The 24,215-nt window shown below is 36.8% G+C and overlaps 1 protein-coding gene across 1 annotated transcript in view; it reads right to left on the bottom strand.

Moving 5' to 3' along the window:
• Positions 1 to 8,010: 8,010 nt before the first annotated feature.
• The window catches only part of TMPRSS11E (transmembrane serine protease 11E), a 61,943-nt gene continuing 45,738 nt past the window's right edge, over positions 8,011 to 24,215 (bottom strand). The window contains 10 exon segments of the mRNA XM_030314495.1: positions 8,011 to 8,270; positions 13,603 to 13,637; positions 13,640 to 13,674; positions 13,676 to 13,742; positions 14,326 to 14,585; positions 15,994 to 16,013; positions 16,015 to 16,172; positions 18,297 to 18,335; positions 20,743 to 20,787; positions 22,635 to 22,798. Coding sequence (XP_030170355.1) covers positions 8,109 to 8,270; positions 13,603 to 13,637; positions 13,640 to 13,674; positions 13,676 to 13,742; positions 14,326 to 14,585; positions 15,994 to 16,013; positions 16,015 to 16,172; positions 18,297 to 18,335; positions 20,743 to 20,787; positions 22,635 to 22,798 — 985 coding nt within the window. The 3' untranslated portion in view covers positions 8,011 to 8,108.

Raw genomic sequence — 24,215 nt, 5'->3', positions numbered from 1 at the left:
TGCTTTTTAATTCAAAATAATCATCATGACAATGTGGCCCGTCTTGTGGCCACCTGCCACATGTTTCTTTTTACTTTTTTAAGTGTGTCCACTAGAAAATTAAAATACATGTGTAGCTTACATTATATTTCTGTTAGAAAGCACTGATCTAGAGATGGCAATCACTTTTATTATTTTGGCTTATTTTTGGCTTATTTGATTTTTATCTTTTTAGATCCACGACTATGATATAAATTAATAGCCCAGACCTTAAGACCAATGCCTTTATAACAAAACTATTATATTTATGTATATGAATATTTACATACATAAATACATGGGAGCAGTGAGAGCAGCAAGTCAATGGTTAATCTGATCAACAGTAACTTTAGGGCACAGAATAGTTAGGCCTTACACAGGAGGACAGCCATAGTTTTTAGTCTTGAGAACTAAAATGGGAGGGAAGGCATATGACAGTTATGTAGGTGAACTATTTCTGACTTAGAAAAGGCAAATTCTTTTGTCATTGAATTTCCAATTTCTCCTAACCTCTCCCTTTTACCATAAATCTCTTGGGCACTCTTTATTTCTTCTTGGTCTCACCTCAATTCCAAATGCAAATATGGCAAATAGTTCTGCATAGACTTCAGACATCACTTCACCTCAAGCATTGTAAGACTTCTTTAGAAACTTCTTTAGAAACTTCAGCATGGGAGCAATGGGAGTCAGATCAACCCTGACATTTGCACAACCTGGAAGCGCAAACAGGTAATTCACCATGGGGCAGCTCTCAATCAGTGAGGGGAAATGTTCCTTCTTTATTTTCTCAGATGGATAATTCTGAGAAGCATTCCATACAGCCCTTCAGAAATCCCTGTGGGATGGAGAACCATTCCCCCAGCGGTTCCAACTCAATCACATAGCCAAGTCTTGGTTTTCCCCTTGCTATTTCCTCCCAACACCTCCACCCCGCCGTTCGTAGGATCACTTCCAGGAGACTATCTGCATGGAAGCCATTGTTTCAGCTTCTGCTTTCAGGAGAACTAAAGCTAAGATCATAGAGTCAATCAGAGCAACAGGTTGGAGCCTTAACTTCAAAAGACCCCTTCCAAGTCCATGCTCATGGTAGGGAGCCTCTAAAATGGCCCCCCCCATAGTGTCAACCTCCTGGAATCACCCTTCTATGACACACAAGGGTCACAACCACCCTTGTGCAATCTCCTCCCCTGAGGATGGACAGGATTTACTGACTCACTTCTACCAAATTAAATGCTGCAGGATGTTGCTTCCAAGATTAGATTAGGTCACTTCCAAGGATACAAAAAGACTGTGGCTTCTGTCTTGGGCACTGTACTGTGTTGAGTATTGTCCCCCAACTGGAACTTCAGAATGTGACCTTATTTGGAAAAATAATCTTTGCAGATGTAATTAAAATGAGATTATACTGGATTATACTCAGTGTGTGTGTGTGCATGCGTGTGCATTTGTGTATTTGTGTGTGTGTGTGTGTGTGTGTGTGTGTGTGTAGTGTCAGGTAGAAATGATTGCTATAAAGATATGTAAGGTATGGTAAAAAGGCAAATGAGAGACAGAAGCAATTATACAAGATACAATGGTCAAAGTAGGCTTCTCTGAGGATCAACATCTGAGCAGAGACTTGAATGAAAAGAGAATGGGGAAAATCACATGACTATTTAGGGAAATAGCTTCCCAGGTAGAAAAGCAGCAAAAATGAAAGTGTGGAGGCAGAAGAATTCATGAAATGCTTTAGAGAGTGTGCACAGTGGGGGAGAGTCAAAGAGAGAGGGAGACACAGGCCTTGGAATTTTGGAGATTCAGAGAATGGAAAAAGTAGCAAATGATATTCTTTTCAAAGGGGAACGGAAGATAAATTTACAAATAATTGACAAGTGAGCTTGAGTTTAGGCAAAATTCTAGAGAATATTATACTAGAAATTCTAGATGTGGGATGTGAAAGAAAGAGAGAAGTCAAGAGTTTTAGGGCCTGAACAACTGGAAGAATGGCATTGACTGAGGTGGGGAAGACAGTGGGTACAACATGTTTGGAGACAAGACACATTGTGTTTGAAATGATTATTAGAGGGACACATGGATGACTCAGTCAGTTAGGCACCCAACTTCAGCTCAGATCATGATCTCACAGCTCGTGAGTTTGAGCCCCACGTCAGGATCTGTGCTGACAGCTTGGAGCTGGAGCCTGCTTCAGAGTCTGTGTCTCCTCTCTCTCTGCCCCTTCCCTACTCATTCTCTGTCTCTCAAAAATAAATAAACATTAAAAAGAATTTTTTTAAAGAAATGGTTACTATACATCTTAATGGAGATACCAGTAATGGAGATACCAATAGACCATTGGACATAGGAGTTTGGATTTGAGAAGAGAGGTCTGAGCCAGAGATAAAAATCTGGAAATGTCATCATATAGATGGTATTTAAAACATGAGACTGAATGAGATCACCAAGGAAGAATAATAAGGTCTTAGCCCTGGTGTAAGCTAACATTAGGAGCGCAAGGACAAGGGTGGCAACCAGAAAATGAGACTACCTGTGAGTACAAAGTCTGAGAGTAGCAGGAAATCAGGAATATGTAGTGACCTGAAAGAAAAGAAGAGGATCTAACAAGGAGGAGGCAGGGATTAACTGTGCCAAATGCGATTGATGAGACATGTAAGATGAGAACTCACCATTAGATTTAGCAACATGGAGACTATTAGTGCCCTTGTGAAGAGCAGTTTTAGAGAAATTACGAAGCCAAAATTTGATTGAAATGTGCTTAAGGAATAACAGAAGCAGAGGTTATAGGAGGTAGTAACAGGTAGTAAATATAGAGTGATTTTTTCAAAAGCTTTCCTGCAAAGTCTTGGAGCTGCAACGGGTAGAAAAAGTTGAGTTGAGATCATTTGGGGTGTGTGTGTGTGTGTGTGTGTGTGTGTGTGTGTTTTAAGATTGAGAAAATAACAAAAGAAAATTTGATGTAGGAGAGGGAGGGAGGAGTTGCTGGAGCGAATTACCTACGTAAGTGAGAGAAGATGGGATCTAGTGTATAGGTGGGGGGATTGGCTTTCAATCAGAGCACCTGGGGCAACAGGCAGGAAAGCCAAGTGTGCAGAAGCAGCCGCTGACACGCGAATAGAGGTGGTGGAGGGTTTCTTCAGAATGCTTCGATTTTCAGTGAAGGAGGTGAGAAGCAAGATCATCAGTGGAGAATGGGATGCAGAAGGAGGTGATAGGGGAGTTGAGGAGAGGAAGAGGTATGAAACAGAAATCTGGGAGAACGGGAAGGTGAACAGTGAAGTATCATATGATGTTGGGGAAGCACTGAGAGTGCACTGGAGATTTGTGACCATGCATTTGAAGTCAGACCTGTCAGAGTGTTTTTGTATTTTTCTCCAAACATGTTCAATGGCACACTATAGGAAAAGAGTAGGTGGAGATCTGGATTTTATCAGGGTTGTGGTAAAAAGCAAATGTCATAGGGTGGTGAAGCAAGAATGAAAAGCAGGAGTCAAAGGTATGTGCAGGGCAGTGATTATAGTGATTGACACTGTTATTTATTTAAACTGGCTACAGCTGTGCCAAAGAAGTATTGATTAATGGATCAGTGTCGAGTAAGGCACATCTAATTACATGTCACAGGCCTCTCTGTCTTCCACCCCACCTTGAGAGTTGTACAATAAAAACATTACTAGAACAAAAAACTCATAGAGTCAGGGTTATAAAAATTAATACCAACACAGATATAAGATATATCCTTGTACTTGAATCCACTCCACAAATACAGTATAGAAATTGATACAGATTCATCAGAAAACCATCAAAGACATTATGTATCAGGAAATAAACAGGCACAAGGATAAGATTATCACATAATCCATGTCTTTTAGTCTGTATTTGTATACCATGTGGGAGAGTACAGAGAGCAAGATTATATATCAAGCAATATGAGATACTTGGAGGTACTATGGTAAAGTCCAGAATTATAAAAATTATGGCATAATGCATTCATGAAGGCAACACTGTTAATTTTTTTCTCCCCAAAGTAATTCCTTTTTTAAAATTTCTCATGTATTCCTATTTGCTTTCTTTTATTACTGTCTTCAATCTTTATTTCATAAATCTTATTGAGTATGTGCCATAAATATTATACTTTCCTATGAACTATAAAGGTTATAAAAATGAAACGGCCATGGTCCCCACCTGAGAGAGCTTATGGTCTAGTTGTTGTATCAGATCTATTCAACACATCTCTAAAAAAACATAGGGAGGGGTGCCTGGATGGCTCAGTCATTTGAGCATCCAACTCTTGATTTCAGCTCAGGTCATGATCTCAGGGTCATGAGATCAAGCCCTGTGTCAGGCTCTGTGATGCCAGCACAGAGCCTGCTTGGGATTCTCTCTCTCTCTCTCTCTCTCTCTCTGCCCCTCCCCTGCTTATTCTCTCTCTCTGAAAATAAATAAACTTTAAAAACAGTTTTATAAAACATGGGGAGACAGTGTAGGTACAGAGAGGTTTAAAAAATGTAAGAAACCAGATGAAAGAATATAACAGTTTCTTTAAAAACTAAGCATGTGCTTACCATATGACGATTAATGCCCTCTAGGGTATTAGTCCCATAAGAATGAATGTTCACACAAAACCTACACACCGACACACAAATGTTATAGTTGCTTTATTCATGATAGTCAAAAATTGTACACACTTCAAATGCCCTTCAGTGAGTGAATGGTTAAACAAATTGTGGTACATCCATACCATAGAATGCTACTCAGTAATAAAAGAATGAACTATTGACACACATAACTTGGATTGATGCCAATGGAAGTATGCTGAGTGAAAAAGCTAACCTCTAAAGGTTTCATAGAGTATGATTCCATTACCATTCTTGAATTGACAAAATCATAAACATATAGGAAAGATTAATGGTTACCAGGAGTTAAAGACTGAGGACAGGGATAGGCAAGGAGCCAGGTGGCTATGGGTAGTTTGAGGGATCCTTGAGATCAAACTATGCTGTACCTCATCTGTGGTGGGATTACATAAATCTACACATGATAAAATTACAGAATTAAACACATACATACCCACATAACTGCATGCTTTTAAAACTGGTGAAATCTGAATAAGGTTGATGGATTGATGGATTGTCTCAATGTTGACTTCTTGGCTGTGATATTATATTATAGCTAAGCAAGATGTTTACCATTGTGGGAAACTAGGTAAATGATACACATGATCTCTCTGTTTTATATTTTACAACTATATGTGAATCTATGATTATCTGGGAAAATCTTAAAGTGTTTTTTTTAGATGGTAAGGAATTTCAGAAAAGAGGATGTTATATTCACTTGAGGGAGTCAAGAAAGACTTCCAGGAGGAGTCCTAACTAAACAAGAAATTGGCCTACTCTATTATTCTAATTATCTAATTATCTAATGATCAAGTACCAATTGTTTAAAACAAGATTGCCGTTTAATTAAAGTAATAATTATAATAGCTACCATTTCTTGAGCACCCACTATGTGCCAGAACTCTGCTAAGCACTTTCAAATGTTATCTCATTGTAGTCTCTACAATCGATCATTTGAGGTAATATTATTATCCCTGTCTTATAAGGGAGTATATTGAGGTTTAGCGTGTTTAATCACCTGGCTTAAATCACAGTTAATGTAAAATCTGGATTACTTCTTAAAGTCAATGTGTAAACAATAATAAAGCTATGTTTTCTGCATAATATAAAAATAAAGCAACACATTGAAAGACTATGACATACAAAGCACTTTACTAGGTACTGTGGGAAGAGAGATAAAAGATATAAAAGGAACTGCATACTGCTTATACAATTAATAAATGTTATTCCAGTCATAACTTAACTTTCTCCAATGACATAGTTAAAATAGACATGTTCAAAAATGCTGAAACCCTCCACATGTTATCTTTTTTCAAAAGAAGTTATTTTAAAATATGACCTATCGTATTATCTATTTCTCTGTGCACATAAAGTTTGAACTACTGCTCATATTTTCACTGTGACCCAACCTCTGTTTCTCAAATCTTTTGTAAAAGATAGTATCAAAGGTATTTCTCTGAGGACTATGATGCCATTGTGAAATTAAACTCCTAAAATTTCTCCTTAATTTAAATCTCTTCAAGTTGGCTTGCAGAAGAAATTCCTCACATCACATGTTATAAATTTTTAGTTTGGAAACTCGCCTCCAGAAATCTGGAAAATATTGACCATGATGTCAATTTATGTGTACTTATTTTTAAATGCCTTCAAAGAGAGGAATTGTATTCTTTTGCTTTTATAAAAAAAAAATCCCTAACACAGAATTTCTACTACAGTTTTTACACTTGAAGATCCAGACATCTTTTTCTATCTTCCCACAGCTTACAGGTGCCATCTAGAGGCCCAACTACAGAAGATACTGAAACAGGGGGTCAATTTTGAATAGAACACTGAGAGTAATTTAGTTTGAAATGTACTTAAATCTTTGTTTAAAATTCATCACTTGCCTCAATTTTATTTTTTTTCAGAATATTAAATGAAACAAAAATAATTTGTGCAAAATATCAAACACGTCCATTCACGTCAGTTTTCATCTTACTTTAGCCAAGTGCCTAAATTTTACCAGTTCATATGCCAATATTATTCAGGTCAATAAAAGTCAAATTTTTCCTACTGATTGTGGTTTTCAAAGTGGTTATGGCCCAATACAGAATTTGGTGAATAGCTATATATGAGCAGGTAAGGGTAATGAAACTTTAGTGAAATCTCACCATTAACATGGCATGAGTTCTAACTTCATGATGGCCTAGATCACTTGCATGTTATGTCTCTCACAGCTTAGTAAATTACCAAAAATAAAATTATGAAAATGGCTGATATTTGGCTTTCCGTCTTCAGTTTTGTATGTAAGCAGTTAGCAATTCTGTGCCATACTAGACACAGCAGGGAGGATATCTTCTGATCCAAGCCCAGGGAAGTGCTCAGGCCACGGGCTGGTAAAGCAGGTAGCAGGCAAAGATGTGTAATCATCTCCAAATGGAGGTCTCACTTCCATTTGCATGACTACAACTATACATTAACACCTGGACCTTATTCCCTTCCAGGCTTGTAGCTGGAAAAGCTTTAATCACAAGCACACAAGCCCTTGGTGATAGTTCCTTTTCGTTAAATACTAATTCTCTCTTCATTCTCGTCTAGTCAACCACAAAAAAATCTTAATACGTAAGGTAGACTGGTCGTTCTTAAATGAATTTTTCATAACCTCAGATTTTTAAAGCATTTGCAATACATTGAGTAGTGATATTTTCCCATCTTCCCCTTCTTCATGGGACTATCAATAATATCAAGTAAATGGATGATGTTTTCATTATAATATATTGATACTTTCAGTAGTGCAAGACTAAATAAATATTATTTGCTTTAACTTAGAACAAGTACATTATATAGAATCTGTATAATTATTGTAGGTCACAGGAAAACAGAATTGTCCCCACACTTATCACTGTAGATGTTAGCTAGAAATGAAAATAAAACTATATCTTGGTTTCTCTGTACTTCCTTAATTCCCATTCTTTCTCCATCATTAAGTGTTTTGTATTCTGCTTTCTGTTTGCTTGACCTGTCATAATGAATATTATCATTTTCCTCATTCCTTAAAGGAAAAAGAAATTCCTAATACGTTTTTGTACATAAAAATATAGTTCTTTCCTTTTTACATTTCCTTTGACCCTTTGTTCTGCACCTTGAAAGCAGAGATCTGAGATGAGAGAAGTTGGAAAAATGAAAGAAGGAATTGCTTCCAATTATGTATATATATATATATATATGCATAATATGCATAAGAAATTTACATCAACAAGCCAAAATTTTGATGAAAAAGCTTCTAGAAAACAAATGAACGCAAATTGGGACAGAATCTATCTGACAGAAGCAGGACGTTCAGTGGAGTGGAGTGGAGCAGAGGTAGGAAGGAAATATGTGCATCAAGCAAACAGGTTAGTTAGATGGGTCATATCCAAGTGACCTGCAAGACTTCTGCAATTCTGTATCTTTGAGAATGGCCTATACACAAAAATGTGTTCCATTCTACTAGATTTTTCTCTCTTAGATACCAGTTTTGGAATGGATCCAGTCTCGGAAAGCAGTCACTCTAGTATAAACACCAGGCTTGTTAGGTTGTCCACATTCATCTCCCCAGCTCACTATTCCAGCAAGATACCAGATATCTCTAGCATCTGGACTAACCAGGGGTCCTCCAGAGTCACCCTACAGGAGAAGAGAGAGATTGGTAACTAATAATTCAGTTCATTATGGCAGTTTTTGTTATTTTTCTAATTTGAATTTAATGAAAGGGAAGTTTTCAAATATCAGTGTGCTCAGATGCAGAAGTGATACCCTGTGTCAGTAATTCACATAAGGGAGGAGATCCACTACCTGAAACATTAGCTTAGATTCAGAGGTGGGTACACTGAGATTCAAGGAGACATCTCTTTGGAGAAGAGTACCCTTATCTGGTACATCTGAGACTATAATTCCTCATATTCTTTATCAGTGTGACATAGCTCCCAAAAGAAGGGTGGAGAGTCTATTACTGATAAAAAGGACAGACACTAGAGTCAGACACCTGGGTTTAAATCTCAAGTCTGGCTCTTCCAGCCGGCTAAGACCTTTAATTTATATATTTGTAATGCTCCTAATAATACCTACCTCTGATGATAATTTGAAGATTAGATAAAACAGTAAATATAAAGTGCTTAGCATAGAGCCTGGCATAAAATAGAACTTAGTAAATACATATTTAAAACCACAAATTCCGATTGTTTATGCCTTGTAAACTCCCGAGGGCTGTTTCTTTATATAGCTCAGAAAAACAAGGTACAGGCTGATCTTGCCTCAAAATCATGGGGTCTTTAGTACTGACCACCCATTAGATGTTCAGCACTCTATGGAGCTCTGAATTAACATATTATCTAATTCACTCATGTTAATTCTGGCAACAAACATGGAGCAAGATTTCATTTTCTCCATATTAACAATGAGGAAATCAAAACTTGGAGAAATTAGTAATTTGCCTGATGGCACATGTATTCAGTGGCAGAATTGAATTTGAATCCAGAGTGCTCTAACTCAGACATTTGGCTTTTCCCCTCTGCATTATACTAACTTCTTTGTGCATTTTCTTTTGTTCATGTAAACATGTTAACTAATGCTAATAGTAACTGAATTTCGAATAACGTGTTTGTAATTTTAAATCAATTCACCAATAAGTGTTGATGTATAGCCTCGTAGGTGGTAGGAGATACAAAAAGAGTGTAAGTACAGGTAGCATCCAAATAAATCATTTTGATAATTAAAACCCAAGCCTATATGAAGGCAGAGCAGATTAGGATGCAGAAATAGACATTACAGAGACAACAAATTTAAATCTGCTTAAGAGACGGGAAAAAATGAGTCTGAGAATAAAGCAATTAATGGAAAAATCAGAATAGCTAACAGATTACAAGATGCATCAGGTGATGTCCACCAGCAATTATCAAAAACGGAAAGATAGTCTGTCCTACTGAAACTAATTAGTTCACACTTATCAGGGAATTATGTCATTATAAGATGGAAGTTGTGATGGTTTATATGTGTTTTGTCTTAGGCATGGATGCCCAGAACAATGGGAGTAAAATTATGCCATCTAGAAAAAGAGAAAAAGCGCTCAACTGAGCTGTTTGCACAGGTAGAAGTCTTTGGGGCTCTATTTTTAAAAAATATTTAAAGGTGTCTGTGCCCTATCCGGAAGCGATGGACAAATTCCTAGAAACATATAAACTACCAAAACTGAAACAGGAAGAAATAGAAAATTTGAGCAGACCATAACCAGTAAGGAAATCGAATTAGTAATCAAAAATCTGCGAAAAAATAAGAGTCCAGGGCCAGATGGCTTTCCAGGGGAATTCTACCAAATATTTAAGGAAGAGTTAACACCTATTCTCTTGAAGCTGTTCCAAAAAATAGAAATGGAAGGAAAACTTCCAAACTCTTTCTATGAAGCCAGCATTACCTTGATTCCAAAACCAGACAAAGGCCCTACTAAAAAGGAGAACCATAGACCAATTATTCTGATGAACATGGATGCAAAAACCCTCAAAAAGATATTAGCCAACCAGATCCAACAATACATTTAAAAAATTATTCACCACGACCAAGTGGAATTTATACCTGGGATGCAGGGCCAGTTCAATACCTGCAAAAAATCAATGTGATTCATCACATCAATAAAAGAAAGGACAAGAACCACATGATGCTCTCAATAGATGCAGAGAAAGCATTTAACAAATACAGCATCCTTTCTTGATAGAAACCTCAAGAAAGAAGGGATAGAAGGATCATACCTCGAGATCATAAAAGCCATATATGAAAGACCTAACGCTAATATCATTATCCAATGGGGAAAAACTGAGAGCTTTCCCCCTAAGGTCAGGAACCAGACAGGGATGTCCACTCTCGCCACTTGTTATTCAAGATACTACTGAAGTCTTAGCCTCAGCAATAAGACACACAAAGAAATAAAAGGCATCCAAATCGGCCAGGAGGAGGTCAACCTTTCACTCTTTGCAGATGACATGATACTCTATATGGAAAACCCAAAAAATTCCACCAAAAAAACTGCTGGAAACCAATCAATGAATTCAGCAAAATCACAGGATATAAAATCAATGCACAGAAATCGATTGTTTCCTATATACCAACAATGAAGCAACAGAAAGAGAATCAAGGATCGATCCCATTTACAATTGCACCAAAAACTGCAAATACCTAGGAATAAATCTAACCAAAGAGGTGAAAAATCTATACACTGAAATCTATAGAAGCTGATGAAAGAAATTGAAGAAGACATAAAAAAATGGAAAAATATTCTATGCTCCTGGATAGGAACAAATACTATTTAAATGTTGATACAACCCAAAGCAATCTACATATTCAATGCAATACTATCAAAATAACTCAAGCATTCAGAGCTAGAACAAACAATCCTAAAATTGTGTGGAACTAGAAAAGACCCTGAATAGCCAAAGCAATCCTGAAAAGAAAACCAAAGCAGGAGGCATCACAATCCCAGACTTCAAGCTGTATTACAAAGCTGTAATCATCAAGAGAGTATGGTACTGGCACAAAAACAGACACTCAGATCAATGGAACAGAATAGAGAACCCAGAAATGGAACCACAATGTATGGCCACTAATATTTGACAAAGAAGGAAAGAATATCCAGTGGAATAAAGACAGTCTCCTCCAGCAAGTGGTGCTGGGAAAACTGGACAGCAACATGCAGAAGAATGAACCTGGACCACTTTCTTACACTATACACAAAAATAAACTCAAAATGGATGAAAGACCTCAATGTACGACAGGAAGCCATCAAAATCCTTGAGGAGAAAGCAGGCAAAAACCTTTTGACCTTGGCCGCAGCAACTTCTTCCTCAACACATCTCCGGAGGCAAGGGAAACGAAAGCAAAAATGAACTACTGGGACCTCATCAAAATAAAAACCTTCTGCACAGCGAAGGAAACAATCAACAAAACTAAAGGTAACTGGACAGAATGGGAGATTGATATTTGCAAAAGACATATCAGATAAAGGCATAGATCCAAATCTATAAAGAACTTCTTCAACTCACACCCAAAAAATAAATAATCCAGTGAAGAAATGGGCAAAAGACATGAATAGACACTTCTCCAAAGAAGACATCCAGATGGCCAACAGACACATGAAAAATGCTCAACATCACTCATCATCAGGGAAATACAAATCAAACCACATGGAGATATACCACCTTACAACTGTCAGAATGGCTAACATCAACAACTCAGGCAACAACAGATGTTTTGCGGGGATACAGAGAAAGAGGATCTCTTTGGCACTGCTGGTGGGAATGCAAACTGGTGCAGCCACTCTGGTTCCTTAAAAAACTAAAAATAAAATAAATAAAATAAAATAAAAACTAAAAATAGAACTACTCTATGACCCAGCAATTGCACTACTAGGTATTTATCCAAGGGATACAGGAATGCTGTTTGAAGGGGCACATGCACACCAATGTTTATAGCAGCACTATCAACAATAGCCAAAGTATAGAAAGAGCCCAAATATCCATCAATGAATGAATTGATAAAGAAGATATGGTATATATATATACAGTGGAGTATTACTCAGCAATAAAAAAAAATGAAATCTTGCCATTTGCAACTATTTGGATGGAACTAGAGGGTATTATGCTAAGCGAAATTAGTCAGTCAAAGACAAATATCATATGACTTCAGTCATATGAGGAATTTAAGATACAAAACAGATGAACATAGGGGAAGGAAAGCAAAACTAATATAAAAACAGGGAGGAGGACAAAACATAAGAGATTCTTAAATATAGAGAACAAACAGAGGGTTGCTGGAGGGAATTGGGAGGGGGGTGCTAAATGGGTAAGGGGCATTAAGGAATCTACTCCTGAAATCATTGTTGCACTATATGCTAACTAACTTGGATGTAAATTTATAAAATACATAAATAAATAAATAAATAAATAAACAAACAATATCAAAGGGATACATGTTCCCCTAATAGCAGCATTATCTATAACAGCCAAGTTATGGAACAACCCAAATGTCCTTGATTGATGAATGGATAAAGAAGATGAATGGATAAAGAAGATGCAGTGTATATATATATATATATATATATATATATATATACACATATATATGTATACACATATATATACATATTATATACATATAATATACATATGTTATATATATAATGTATATATAATGGAATATTACTCGGTCATAAAAGAATGAAATCTTGCCGTTTATAATGACTTGGATGGAGCTAGAGAGTATTATGCTAAGTAAAATAAATTGGAGAAAGATAAATACCATATGATTTCACTCAGATGTGGAGTTTAAGAAACAAAGCAAACAAAACAAAACACTCACACTCTGTCTGTCTCCCTCTCTCAAAATAAACATTAAAAATTTAAAACAAAACAAAACAAATGAGCAGAGGGAAAAAAAGAGACAGGAAGCAAACCAAGAAGCAGACCTCTTAACTATAGAGAACAAACTGATGGTTACCAGAAGGGAGGTGGGGGGGGGTGGTTAAATAGGTGATGGTGACTAAGGAGTTCACTTGTAGTGATGAGCACCAGGTGTGATATGGAACTGTTGAATCACTATATTCTACACTGGAAACTAAAATTGCACTGTATGCTAACCAACTGGAATTTAAATGAAAACGATAAAAAAGAAAGTGATAGAGAAGTAAGTGTTACTATAAAGGAGATCTTTGTGGTGATGGAATATCTCTAGCTGGAGTGATGGTTACATAATATACAACACATGTAAAAAATATGCCATAGAACTAGAAGCACACATTGCACCAATGTCAATTTCCTAGATTCTATATTGTATTATAGGATGTGAGATGCAATGTTTGGGGAAAACGAGGTGAAGAATACATGAGACCCCTCTGTAAACCTTCTGCAAATTATAATGATTTCAAAATAAAGATGAACAAAAAATTACACAGCATACTACTGGTCAAACCACGTACCTGGCATGCATCTCTTTTTCCTTTCAAGGAGCCAGGCATAACATTCTAGGAGTTATGGCACCATTGTAAGATTGGGTTCGTTACAGGTTTAGTGTCTATGAGATCCACCTGTACTTGCCGAAGATGATTTTGACCACTACCTAAAGGACAAAAAAATTCTTTATATTTGTAGATATACATATATTCTATAAACCTTGAGAAAATCTTTCATAATTGTTGGATAAGATGGCAATTTAGGATATGTATTTTTTCAGGTACAGTAATATTGGGGAAAGAATGATTTCCTTACTACTTTAAATGAAAAGTTAGATACTTATGAGAGAGCATCATGTTGTTTAAGTGACTTCTGTTCCATTGTGAAACTTAGAATGTAATTTCAGTAGGGAGAATGGTGGCTATACGATTCTCTCATCTTCACAATTGAGTATATAATGATTCCTAATCTCCTATGCAGTTAAATCCCTAGTAAAAACTTCAGACATATTTACTATTTCAGACACCTCACCAAGCACCATGACTACAGTAGTAGTGAGGCACTTGATAGTAACCTAAAGCAATGAAGGAATCTTTGTGTCTTATAAAAGACCTAATTTACAAACAGGGCCTGACTTACCCAGGTTCACAGGACCAATGCACCAGCATATTTTGGCATAATAACATTCCATTCTTTAAAAGGCTTAGAATACCAAACTGGGTTACTATGGTTTGATTTCAGATGCTCACCATCATTTTCCAGTGCTCCAAATCCTGTCACAAACATCTCATCCCCTGGTTGGAACTCATGAGATGCATCAGGAAGACAAATCCTATGTACTGCATTTGTGTAGGGGACCGGGCTAGAAAGCTCTGCAACTGAAATATCATAGTCATGTGATGGATACTTGTATTTTTCATGGACAAATATCCTTCGAAGGCCTTGCTTCATCTTTGGAGTCTTTATTGTTACTCCAAAGGAAGCAGTCCATCTGGTTGGGTCCTTATACCTGAGGAAAAAATATGAACAGCAAATTCCACTTTATTATGCTACCAATGTAAGGACTTATATTACACATTTTAGGCTGCTGGTGTCAACATAAGTTTTCTTGTTAAAATTACAGTTTCTGGGGCTCCTGGGTGTCTCAGTCGGTTAAGCGTCTGACTTCGGCTCAGGTCATGATCTCATGGCTCATGGGTTCACCCCCCACGTCAGGCTCTGTGCTGACAGCTCAGAGCCTGGAGCCTGCTTTGGATTCTGTGTCTCCCTCTCTCTCTCTCTGCCCTTCCCCTGCTTGCTCTCTCTCTCTCTCTCTCTCTCTCTCAAAATTAAGTAAAACCTTTAAAAAAATAAAATAAATTACAGTTTCTATGTATAAAAATAAACTCTTTCCAATCTGAGAATCTGGCTCAGGAGTAAGGTGAGGTGGAAATGCCACAGTGGTGTGGTTTTTAGGAAATACATGCCACTCTGCACTGAATCGCTTACTCCAGATCCTAGAGCCTTTTGACATTTCTAGGAATCAGTGACTCCAGGAGACATACAGAAAGCATATTTTTGTACAGATGCAGGAACAAATGTATTCTATGTACCATGCTCCTACTCACAAACATACACATTTCTCTGAAACTGAAAAGGCTACACATAAATTAACAAAACATTACTATCCTATATACATAGGCATTTTGCATTAGGTTAAAAGGTCTTCATTCCTTGGAATACTTCAGTTGTATAATTTGTTACTACCAAATGTCTTCATATTAATTATTTCTTGCCATGTAGAATTCTCCTTTGAGGTCAAATCTGCAATCCACCCAGCCCCCATTCCTGATAGATACACAGCAGAGAGCTAAGGCTCTTTGACATCAGGCTCAAGTCCAAAGATGACTTTAAAATTTCTTTAAAACACCGGCTTGCTTTGACAAATTATTATTTCTTTATCAGTGGATAATTTATCTACATGTATTTTGATGCCATTTCCAATTCCCGACCATTAAACCTCTCACTAAGGTTTTAGGAGTCTTCCACTCTTTGTGATGTGTATGTTACCTCCATATTAAACTCATCTCTTTCACCGGGGTGCCTGGGTGGCTCAGGCGGTTGAGCGCCCGACTTCGGCTCCGGTCATGATCTCACGGTTCGTGAGTTTTGAGCCCGCTACACCCCTCCCCTGCCCCAATCAGGCTCTGTGCTGGCGGCTGGAAGCCTGGAGCCTGTTTCAGATTCTGTGTCTCCCTCTCTCCCTGCCCCTCCCTCACTCGCACTCGGTCTCTATCTCTCTCAAAAATAAACATTACAGGAAAAAAAAAATCTAAACTCATCTCTTTCAAACTTCGCAAGGTATTTCCTTCCTGCCAAGCCCGAGTGCATGAGTGCACTTTGCTTACCCCCAGTCATTCACAAGTTTCAAGACTTACGTTCTAAAGCAGTGAGCGGCAACTCACAAGCCACGTGCTATTAATTAAAGTTGCTCCACAGCGATGCATCCCATCCCACTGCAGGCTAGCTTGCCACGGCCATTCTCCCTCCTCTACAGGTGTCCCACCAACGATCCTGAGACTCTGTCTTGAAGTTTTATTCCTTCGTGTCCCACAGCCTGCCAAAGAGAGACAATGCCTTACTTAGCAGTTGCTTCTAAGTATCAAATTGCGTTACTATCTCAATTTTTTTTCATACTTTGTGCTCCAATAGTACCAAACATTTTCTCTTGTCCTTACTTTTCCTTAAACTATAGTGGTTCATTAATTTAACATCTATTCATCTTGTAGATTAAGTCATTCATTACCTCCTCTAGGATGCCTTCTCTAACAATTCCTCTGCCCCCAAACTGGATTAGTTATGGCTTTTTTCATACTTATATCATCATCATCATTTTCTCTCTCTCTCTCTGTGTATATACATATATATGTATATATGTCTGTTTATATATACATGTATATATGCTAGTATAGTTACCAGTACTAATTATATATAATTATATATCATATATACACTAATTATATATATTATTTACATATAAGCATTGTTTATAACAGGGTTTATTATATATGCTATTATATATAGATACACTAATAATATATACACCAATTTTATACATATACATATATAATATTATATATGTGTATATATATATTGTTTATAACAGGGTTTCTCAGCCTTGGCTGTATTGACATTTTTGAGATGCATAATTCTTCACTGTATCCTGTATATGATCCTGTATATGATCGAATGTTCAGAAGAATCCTTGGCCTATACATATTAGATGCCAGTAGCATCCCCCCCACAACCATGATAACCAAAGTCACACAGTGGGTCATGATCCCATGGGGGTCAAAATTTCTCTTGCTTGAGACCCATTGCTTCAGAATTATGTGTTCATGCATTAATCTCATACATCTAGTCTCACTAGAGTAAAAGCTGCTTTACGCAGGTATTATATCTCATCCATTTTATATTTCTATTGCTTAATACATCACTAGCACAATAAATATCGGTGGCAAGAATACATGCCATTTACGTAACAGGATTATTCTTTGGTCTCCATGTTTAATCAAGCTCTGAATTAACTGTATTCTAAGCTGGTGAGTAGCACATTTTCCTTCCATCATTTAGAAAAATATATTATGTACTAACTCCATAATTATCCAAATGTATCCTCTAAATCATGGTGGAGTAATCTGCTGTAGGTGAAGGGAAATACTAGGCCTAGAGTCAGTACTTTAAAATATAGGTAGGAGTGCCTGGGTGGCTCAGTCAGTTAAGCGTCCAACTCTGGATTTCAGCTCAGGTCACGATCTCACAATTTGACAGTTCAACCCCACGCTGGCTCTGCGCTGACAGCATGGAGCCTGCTTGGGATTCTCTCTCTCTATCTCTCTCTTCTCCTCCTCTCTCTCTCTCTCTCCCTCCCTCCCTCTTTGCCCCTTCCTCTGCTCATACTCCTCTCTCTCCCTCAAAATAAATAAACTTAAAAAAATAATAAATAAAATATGGGTAAGATACTATCTGAGCCTTCAGTAATTTTATCAATATATACCCAACCCCATAGTTGCCTGATATTTCCATAGTATGGGATTAAACAATCATCATGAAGGGGCACCTGGGTGTCTCAGTCAGTTGGGCATCCGATTTTCGGCTCAGGTCATGATCTCAAAGTCCGTGGGTTCAAGCCCCACATTGGGCTCTGTGCTGACAGCTCAGATCCTGGAGCCTGCTTCAGATTCTGTCTCCCCCTCTCTCTGCCCCTCCCATGCTCATTGCTCTGTCTCTCTCTGTCTCTCAATAATAAATAAATGTTAAATTTTTTTAAAAAAAATCATCAAGATTTTGTTTAGAGTAACATGAGCTTCTGCCGTATAGCTGAAAAAATGCCAACATGCCGTTACTTTTATATAATCTTTAGAAAATGTTTGTAAGAGTATTATTATAGATATCTGCCAGCCAGAACACTGAGTCTTTTTTCCCCTTTCTTTAACAAGTGTTACAACTCATTTCCACTATACCTGTGCCACAGACACCCATATATCCACTCCAAAGTCTCTCCAATTTTTTTTTCATTATTTAGTATAAAATGTGCTTCAACAATAAGATAAAGCACCATTGAGCTGTGCACAGATCAATCAAAACTTTATTCGGACCCTATACATATCACACAAAGTAAGCCTAAATGATCCAGTGTTAAATTCAAGTAAGGCAATTTTAATAAATATGTTACACTTACAACTGTTCAGAAAGTTGTCTGTTTCTGTCTTGTTGATTTCTGAAATACACAGAAATGGTAATAGAACAGGGCCAGCATATCAGGATTTCATAATGCCTCTTGAGTACTTTAAATAGGAAAGGCTGGTTAAGTCCGTTATAAGACAGAAACCTCGAGATTGTAAAAAAAAAAAAAAAAAAAAAAAAGCAACACAGTTCGTTATATATGTAGAGCAGGCTGTTCATTACCCTGGAGGAAAAGGGAGATCTGAACAAGCGTTTTTAAACTTTAGTCTGAATGAAACTCACAGAGAGAGCGTCTTTATACTGTCAGTTCCTGTTCCTCTTCCCAGGAATTCTGATTCAGTAGTTTTATGATGAAAACCCAGGAATCTGAGTTTCATACCAGAAATAAGATGCAGTATTTCCCCCTTTTGTGGAAATACTTTTCTAAACCATGGTATTAATTCCCTAAATGCAATGATATTTTTATTGGACCATTATTTCAGATTTTTTCCCCACTAAACTCACAGGCATAGTCCCATTTGTATAACATTTTTGAATGGCAGGTCCATAAATCCATCCTCACTCTCACTTAAAAAGAATGTATCTCTCTAATTTTTCTTTCTGCTGAAATTTGCAAAAACAATTTGCCCTCTTTTCAACTTTAGCGCATGGCTCCTTAGCTTATTTATTTCTCAACATCAGGTTCTAACCCCTATGCAAGCATTAAGCCAACCAACAGATACATAAAACTCCACACAGTTAAATGTCCTGATTCAGTAGATTTCCAATGATCCAAAACTCTTCTCTTTGAACATGGCAGAATCAGTGTTCTAAATACAAAAATGTTAATGTTAATTTTTCTTTTAGTCTTTAATAGTATTTATATGCCAGAGATCTATATTCTAGAAAGCTTCTTTCTGACTTTCTCCATTCTGGCTATTTTGGGGGGAAATGGCTCAAATAAAGAAGTGACTATTCTCTGTAGATATTAAATATCATCACCTCTTATCTCCTTGTTTCAAATAACTGTTCTTCTCTAGCTCAGACTTTTCCTAGAGAAAGTTCTGGCTTTGATCTTGATACTACTTTAAGGGCCATCTTAATGGATGTGTATCTACATTGGGCTCTGCACTGAGCATGACTGTGCACTTGGTTTAATGCTCACTGTCTTGAAATTCTCAATATTTTTTATTTTATAATTTGTGCTTTAAAGTGAAGTCTGGGGGCCCAACAGGCACATGAAAAGAATGTTCAGCGGTCGCTCCTTATCAGGGAAATTACAAATTAAAACCACACCTCAGGTATCACCTCACGCCAGTCAGAGTGGCCAAAATGAACAAATCAGGAGACTATAGATGCTGGAGAGGATGTGGAGAGAACGGGAACCCTCTTGCACTGTTGGTGGGAATGCAAATTGGTGCAGCCGCTCTGGAAAGCAGTGTGAGATTCCTCAGAAAATTAAAAATAGACCTACCCTATGACCCAGCAATAGCACTGCTAGGAATTTATCCAAGGGATAACAGGAGTACTGATGCATAGGGGCACTTGTACCCCAATGTTCATAGCAGCACTCTCAACAATAGCCAAATTATGGAAAGAGCCTAAATGTCTATCAACTGATGAATGGGATAAAGAAAATTGTGGTTTATATACACAATGGAATACTACGTGGCAATGAGAAAAAATGAATATGGCTTTTGTAGCAACGTGGATGGAACTGGAGAGTGTGATGCTAAGTGAAATAAGCCATACAGAGAAAGACAGATACCATATGGTTTCACTCTTATGTGGATCCTGAGAAACTTAACAGGAACCCATTGGGGAGGGGAAGGAAAAAAAAAAAAAAAAAAGGACGTTAGAGTAGGAGAGAGCCAAAGCATAAGAGACTGTTAAAACTGAGAACAAACTGAGGGTTGATGGGGGGTGGGAGGGAGGGGAGGGTGGGTGATGGGTATTGAGTAGGGCACCTTTGGGATGAGCACTGGGTGTTGAATGGAAACCAATTTGTCAATAAATTCATATATAAATAAATAAATAAATAAATAAATAATAAATAAATAAATAAAGTGAAGTCTGGGGGAGCCTGGGTGGCTTAGGCAGTTAAGTCTCCACTCTTGGTTTTGGCCCAGGTTATGAAGTCACCCTTTGTGAGATAGAGCCCCGCACTGGGCTCTGCACTGACAGCACACAGCCTGCTTGGGATTCTCTCTCTCTCCCTCCCTCTGCCCCTCCCCATCTCTCAAAATAATGAATAAACTTAAAAATAAAATAAATAAAGTGAAGTCTGAAGAGCAATTGGGGTATGACATGCACAGAGGAGATAACACACAATATATGTGTCCATGGGCTCCTGGCGCCCATTTGCATATGTCATTTGTGATACCCAATGAACTCAGAATTCCAGTGGATCCACAACATTCAGCAAACTCAAAGCGAGTACAAATAAAGTGTGTGATGCTTACCATTAAGGAAACAGGACGCAGTGACAGTCCAGGAGATCATGTTTTCTGTTTGAAGCAGGACTTGCTCAGAACACAGAAGAAAGCAATAGCATTCTACTAGACACAAACCACCCAAGGGCCCTATTATATCCTTTCTTGCTCCCATTACTTTTTTATATTAGCCAACAGCTTCTGCTGAAAATAATGACATACAATGACTTTTCAGGTCCTTTCTTACTTAAGCTGAAGGTAGAGAACATTGGTAAAATGTGCACATATCAACAAGGGAAAAAAAAAAACTGTGAAGCTTGTCTTGTATAGTTTTTTCTATCGATCTGATTACAGCCAAATTCATGCATGTGTGAAATACTGTTGTATAATTTTCATAATTCCACATACTTAAATGCTTTTACATTTGCATTTGAAATGATATGTTACAAACATGAAGAGGAACGATACATCTCATGCTAGTAATTTAAAATTTTAATTTTTTCACATAGAATGGCAAATAATTATTAGCAATTATTAGCAAATAATTAGCAAATAAAAAATACCATGAACGAGTCAAGAGAGACTGTAGAAGAAAGAAATCTTATATATTAATACTCGTAGTGGTAAGTTTTTGTTGCTTTTTGAAAAGAGTCCAGCATTTGGCACTAGGCCCCATAAATTATGTAGCTGTCCTAACTACCCAAGTCTTTCTTCCTAAGCAAACAGGGTAGGTGACCATTAGGCCATGCTGCTAGTTAGGTCTATCAGCTTTTATGTTAGCACATTATGTTCATACTTTCTACTTGTTTCCCTCTTCTCTATTTTCTAGTGCTGCCATGTTCAATACTGTGTCCACTAGCCACATGTGCCTAGTAGCTCTTGAAATGTGGCTAGTCTAAACCGAAATATGCTATAAATAACAAAATATGCACTAGATTTCAAAGCCTTAGTACAAAAAAAAATATAAAATATCTCATGAAATAATTTTTTCTATTGACTACTTGTTGAAATAATAATACTTTGATATAGTGGGTTAAATATCAAACTATTTTAAATGAAGTTCACATGTTTACTATTGCTTTTTTAATGTGGATACTAGAAAATTTAAGATCATAGGGTTGGCCCACGTGGTATTTCTATGACTAGCATTGTTCTATAGCACACAACTCTTAACCAAACATTTATTTCCACTGAGGATCTACTATATTTTCTTCCTTTCTGGTAATGAGGACATACTCCTGCTTATTTCATTCCCCTATCCTCCACACAAAAAGCTCAGACTTTTTAAATTAGTTTGTAAAATATATAAAAAATAATATAAATAATTATAATTTTTCATTGGTAAATGGTCTAAGGAAAGAAGCTATAACAAGGTATATCAATGCAACTTGAAGGCAAATGTGTGAATGGCATGAACCTTTCCAACATCATATTCTCCGAACATAAAATGGAAGCAACAAGAAGAAGAATGCACAAAGCCACTTTTCCATGTATAATGGATGCTAGAGCTGAGATGTAAGTCCAATACAGAGAAAGAACACAGACCCGGGGTTAATGAGAGATGTGCATAGGAGACATAAGTTTAAGGGTAGTATTAAAATTAAAAATACTTTATTAGGACCAATTAGTCCCAAATAAAGTTCTATTGATGGCAAGACTCCATAATAAAGGATATCCAAAACAATTTTTAAAAGTCAGTGCCTAAGAGGGCACTTGTTGGGATGAGCACTGGGTGTTATATTTAAGTGATTAATCACTAAATTCTATTCCTGAAATCATATGTTACCTAACTTGGATTTTAAATAAATAAATAATAAATAAAAATAAATAAATAAATAAAATAAAATCAGTGCCTAAGACCAAAACTAACATGGAGCTGTTCTATGTAAGAAAATTAAGCTAAATAACAGAAAGAAACTTACTTTTAATTTCAACTGATTCAGGATCTAATTTAGGGGGTCCTACAGCATCATGCAGCTTTTCAGTTAGAACACGTTGAATAATTTTATTGATGGCTTCAGGATCCTCAGTAGAGCGAAATCTAAAAATCAGCAACATATGAGCCAACACTCCATGTTCCTCTGGACTGTGGATCAAAAAGAAAAACAGAAAAAAATGGTTTTAAAGATAAAGTTCAAAATTAGATTTGTGGTAATATCACAATCTATTTTTTCTTTATCATCCATTTGAAACACACACAAAACAAATCCATAATGTAATTTAAAAGATCCAATTTGTTTCATTCTATATTCCTATTGTTTTCCACATATAAAACTTCCAACTTATCCTCCCTGATAGTAAGATAGTATGCTCATGGTGTCCCTTAACACCAAAATATCTAGTTATTAATATAAAAAGATACCCTCTTGTCAACCATTTAATACTATTAAATATACCATATGATCAATGTGAAATCAACTCTGTGTTTGGCCTCCAGGTTTAATTCCCAGTGGCTTAAATCCAGTGAAATCTCCTAAGCAACTTCATGCTTTCCTAAACAACTTCTAATCCTAGGGATATTAGAAAGCTTGACCAAATTGTTGTTACTTCATGTGATTATATTTTCAAAATAGAGCATTAATTAGCCTTAGTGTTGTTTGGATGAATTACTTCCTGGAATCATCCTTGACTTCTCTTTCTCATTTTCTGTCAGCTACTCTACCTCCTTTTTTTCATATAATCAGTTCTCAAAGAATTTTACTCCCCACTATACAGTGTATTGACTTCTCATATAAACTGTAAATGGGAATGTAAATTAGAACCTTATTTTTAGAGGTCAGTTTTGTTTATCAATTATACATTTGATGATCCATTTATCTGATACAGCACTCTCTTCAAATAAACTTTTGTGTGTGCAAAGAGATTTATACAAATGTTTATCATAACCTTGTTTTTTTCAACGTTTTTTTTTTTTTTATTTATTTTTGGGACAGAGAGAGACAGAGCATGAACGGGGGGGAGGGGCAGAGAGAGAGGGAGACACAGAATCGGAAACAGGCTCCAGGCTCCGAGCCATCAGCCCAGAGCCCGACGCGGGGCTGGAACTCACGGACCGCGAGATCGTGACCTGGCTGAAGTCGGACGCTTTAACCGACTGCGCCACCCAGGCGCCCCATAACCTTGTTTTTAAATCAGAAAAAAATATGTAACAACCCAAGTGTCCATCACAAGGGCATTGGCTAAATCAACCCTGACACATACTTGTAGTGAAATACCACACAACCAATTGTTAAGAAACTATGTTACTTCTGCAAATGGAATTATTAGAGAGGGAGTTTTTGCCTTCTATTTTATGTGATATTGTGTTATTTGAATTTTATATATTTATATTGTTTTTGTAATCTGAAAAAACAAATAGGACTTTAATGAGTATATTGTTATGTATCTCACCCCTTTCACTGACTAAGCAACACCGTACAACAATTATTCTTTATTCCTTCTCTTAAACTATTCCTATACTGGTTGACTAATAGAAACAAAAACAAACAAAACTGTCTCTCTAC

Source organism: Lynx canadensis, chromosome B1, assembly GCF_007474595.2.
Source record: "Lynx canadensis isolate LIC74 chromosome B1, mLynCan4.pri.v2, whole genome shotgun sequence".
NCBI classification, from domain to species: Eukaryota; Metazoa; Chordata; class Mammalia; order Carnivora; family Felidae; genus Lynx; species Lynx canadensis.
Note: the sequence above shows the minus strand (reverse complement) of the source record. Positions and strands in the feature narration are given on the sequence as shown.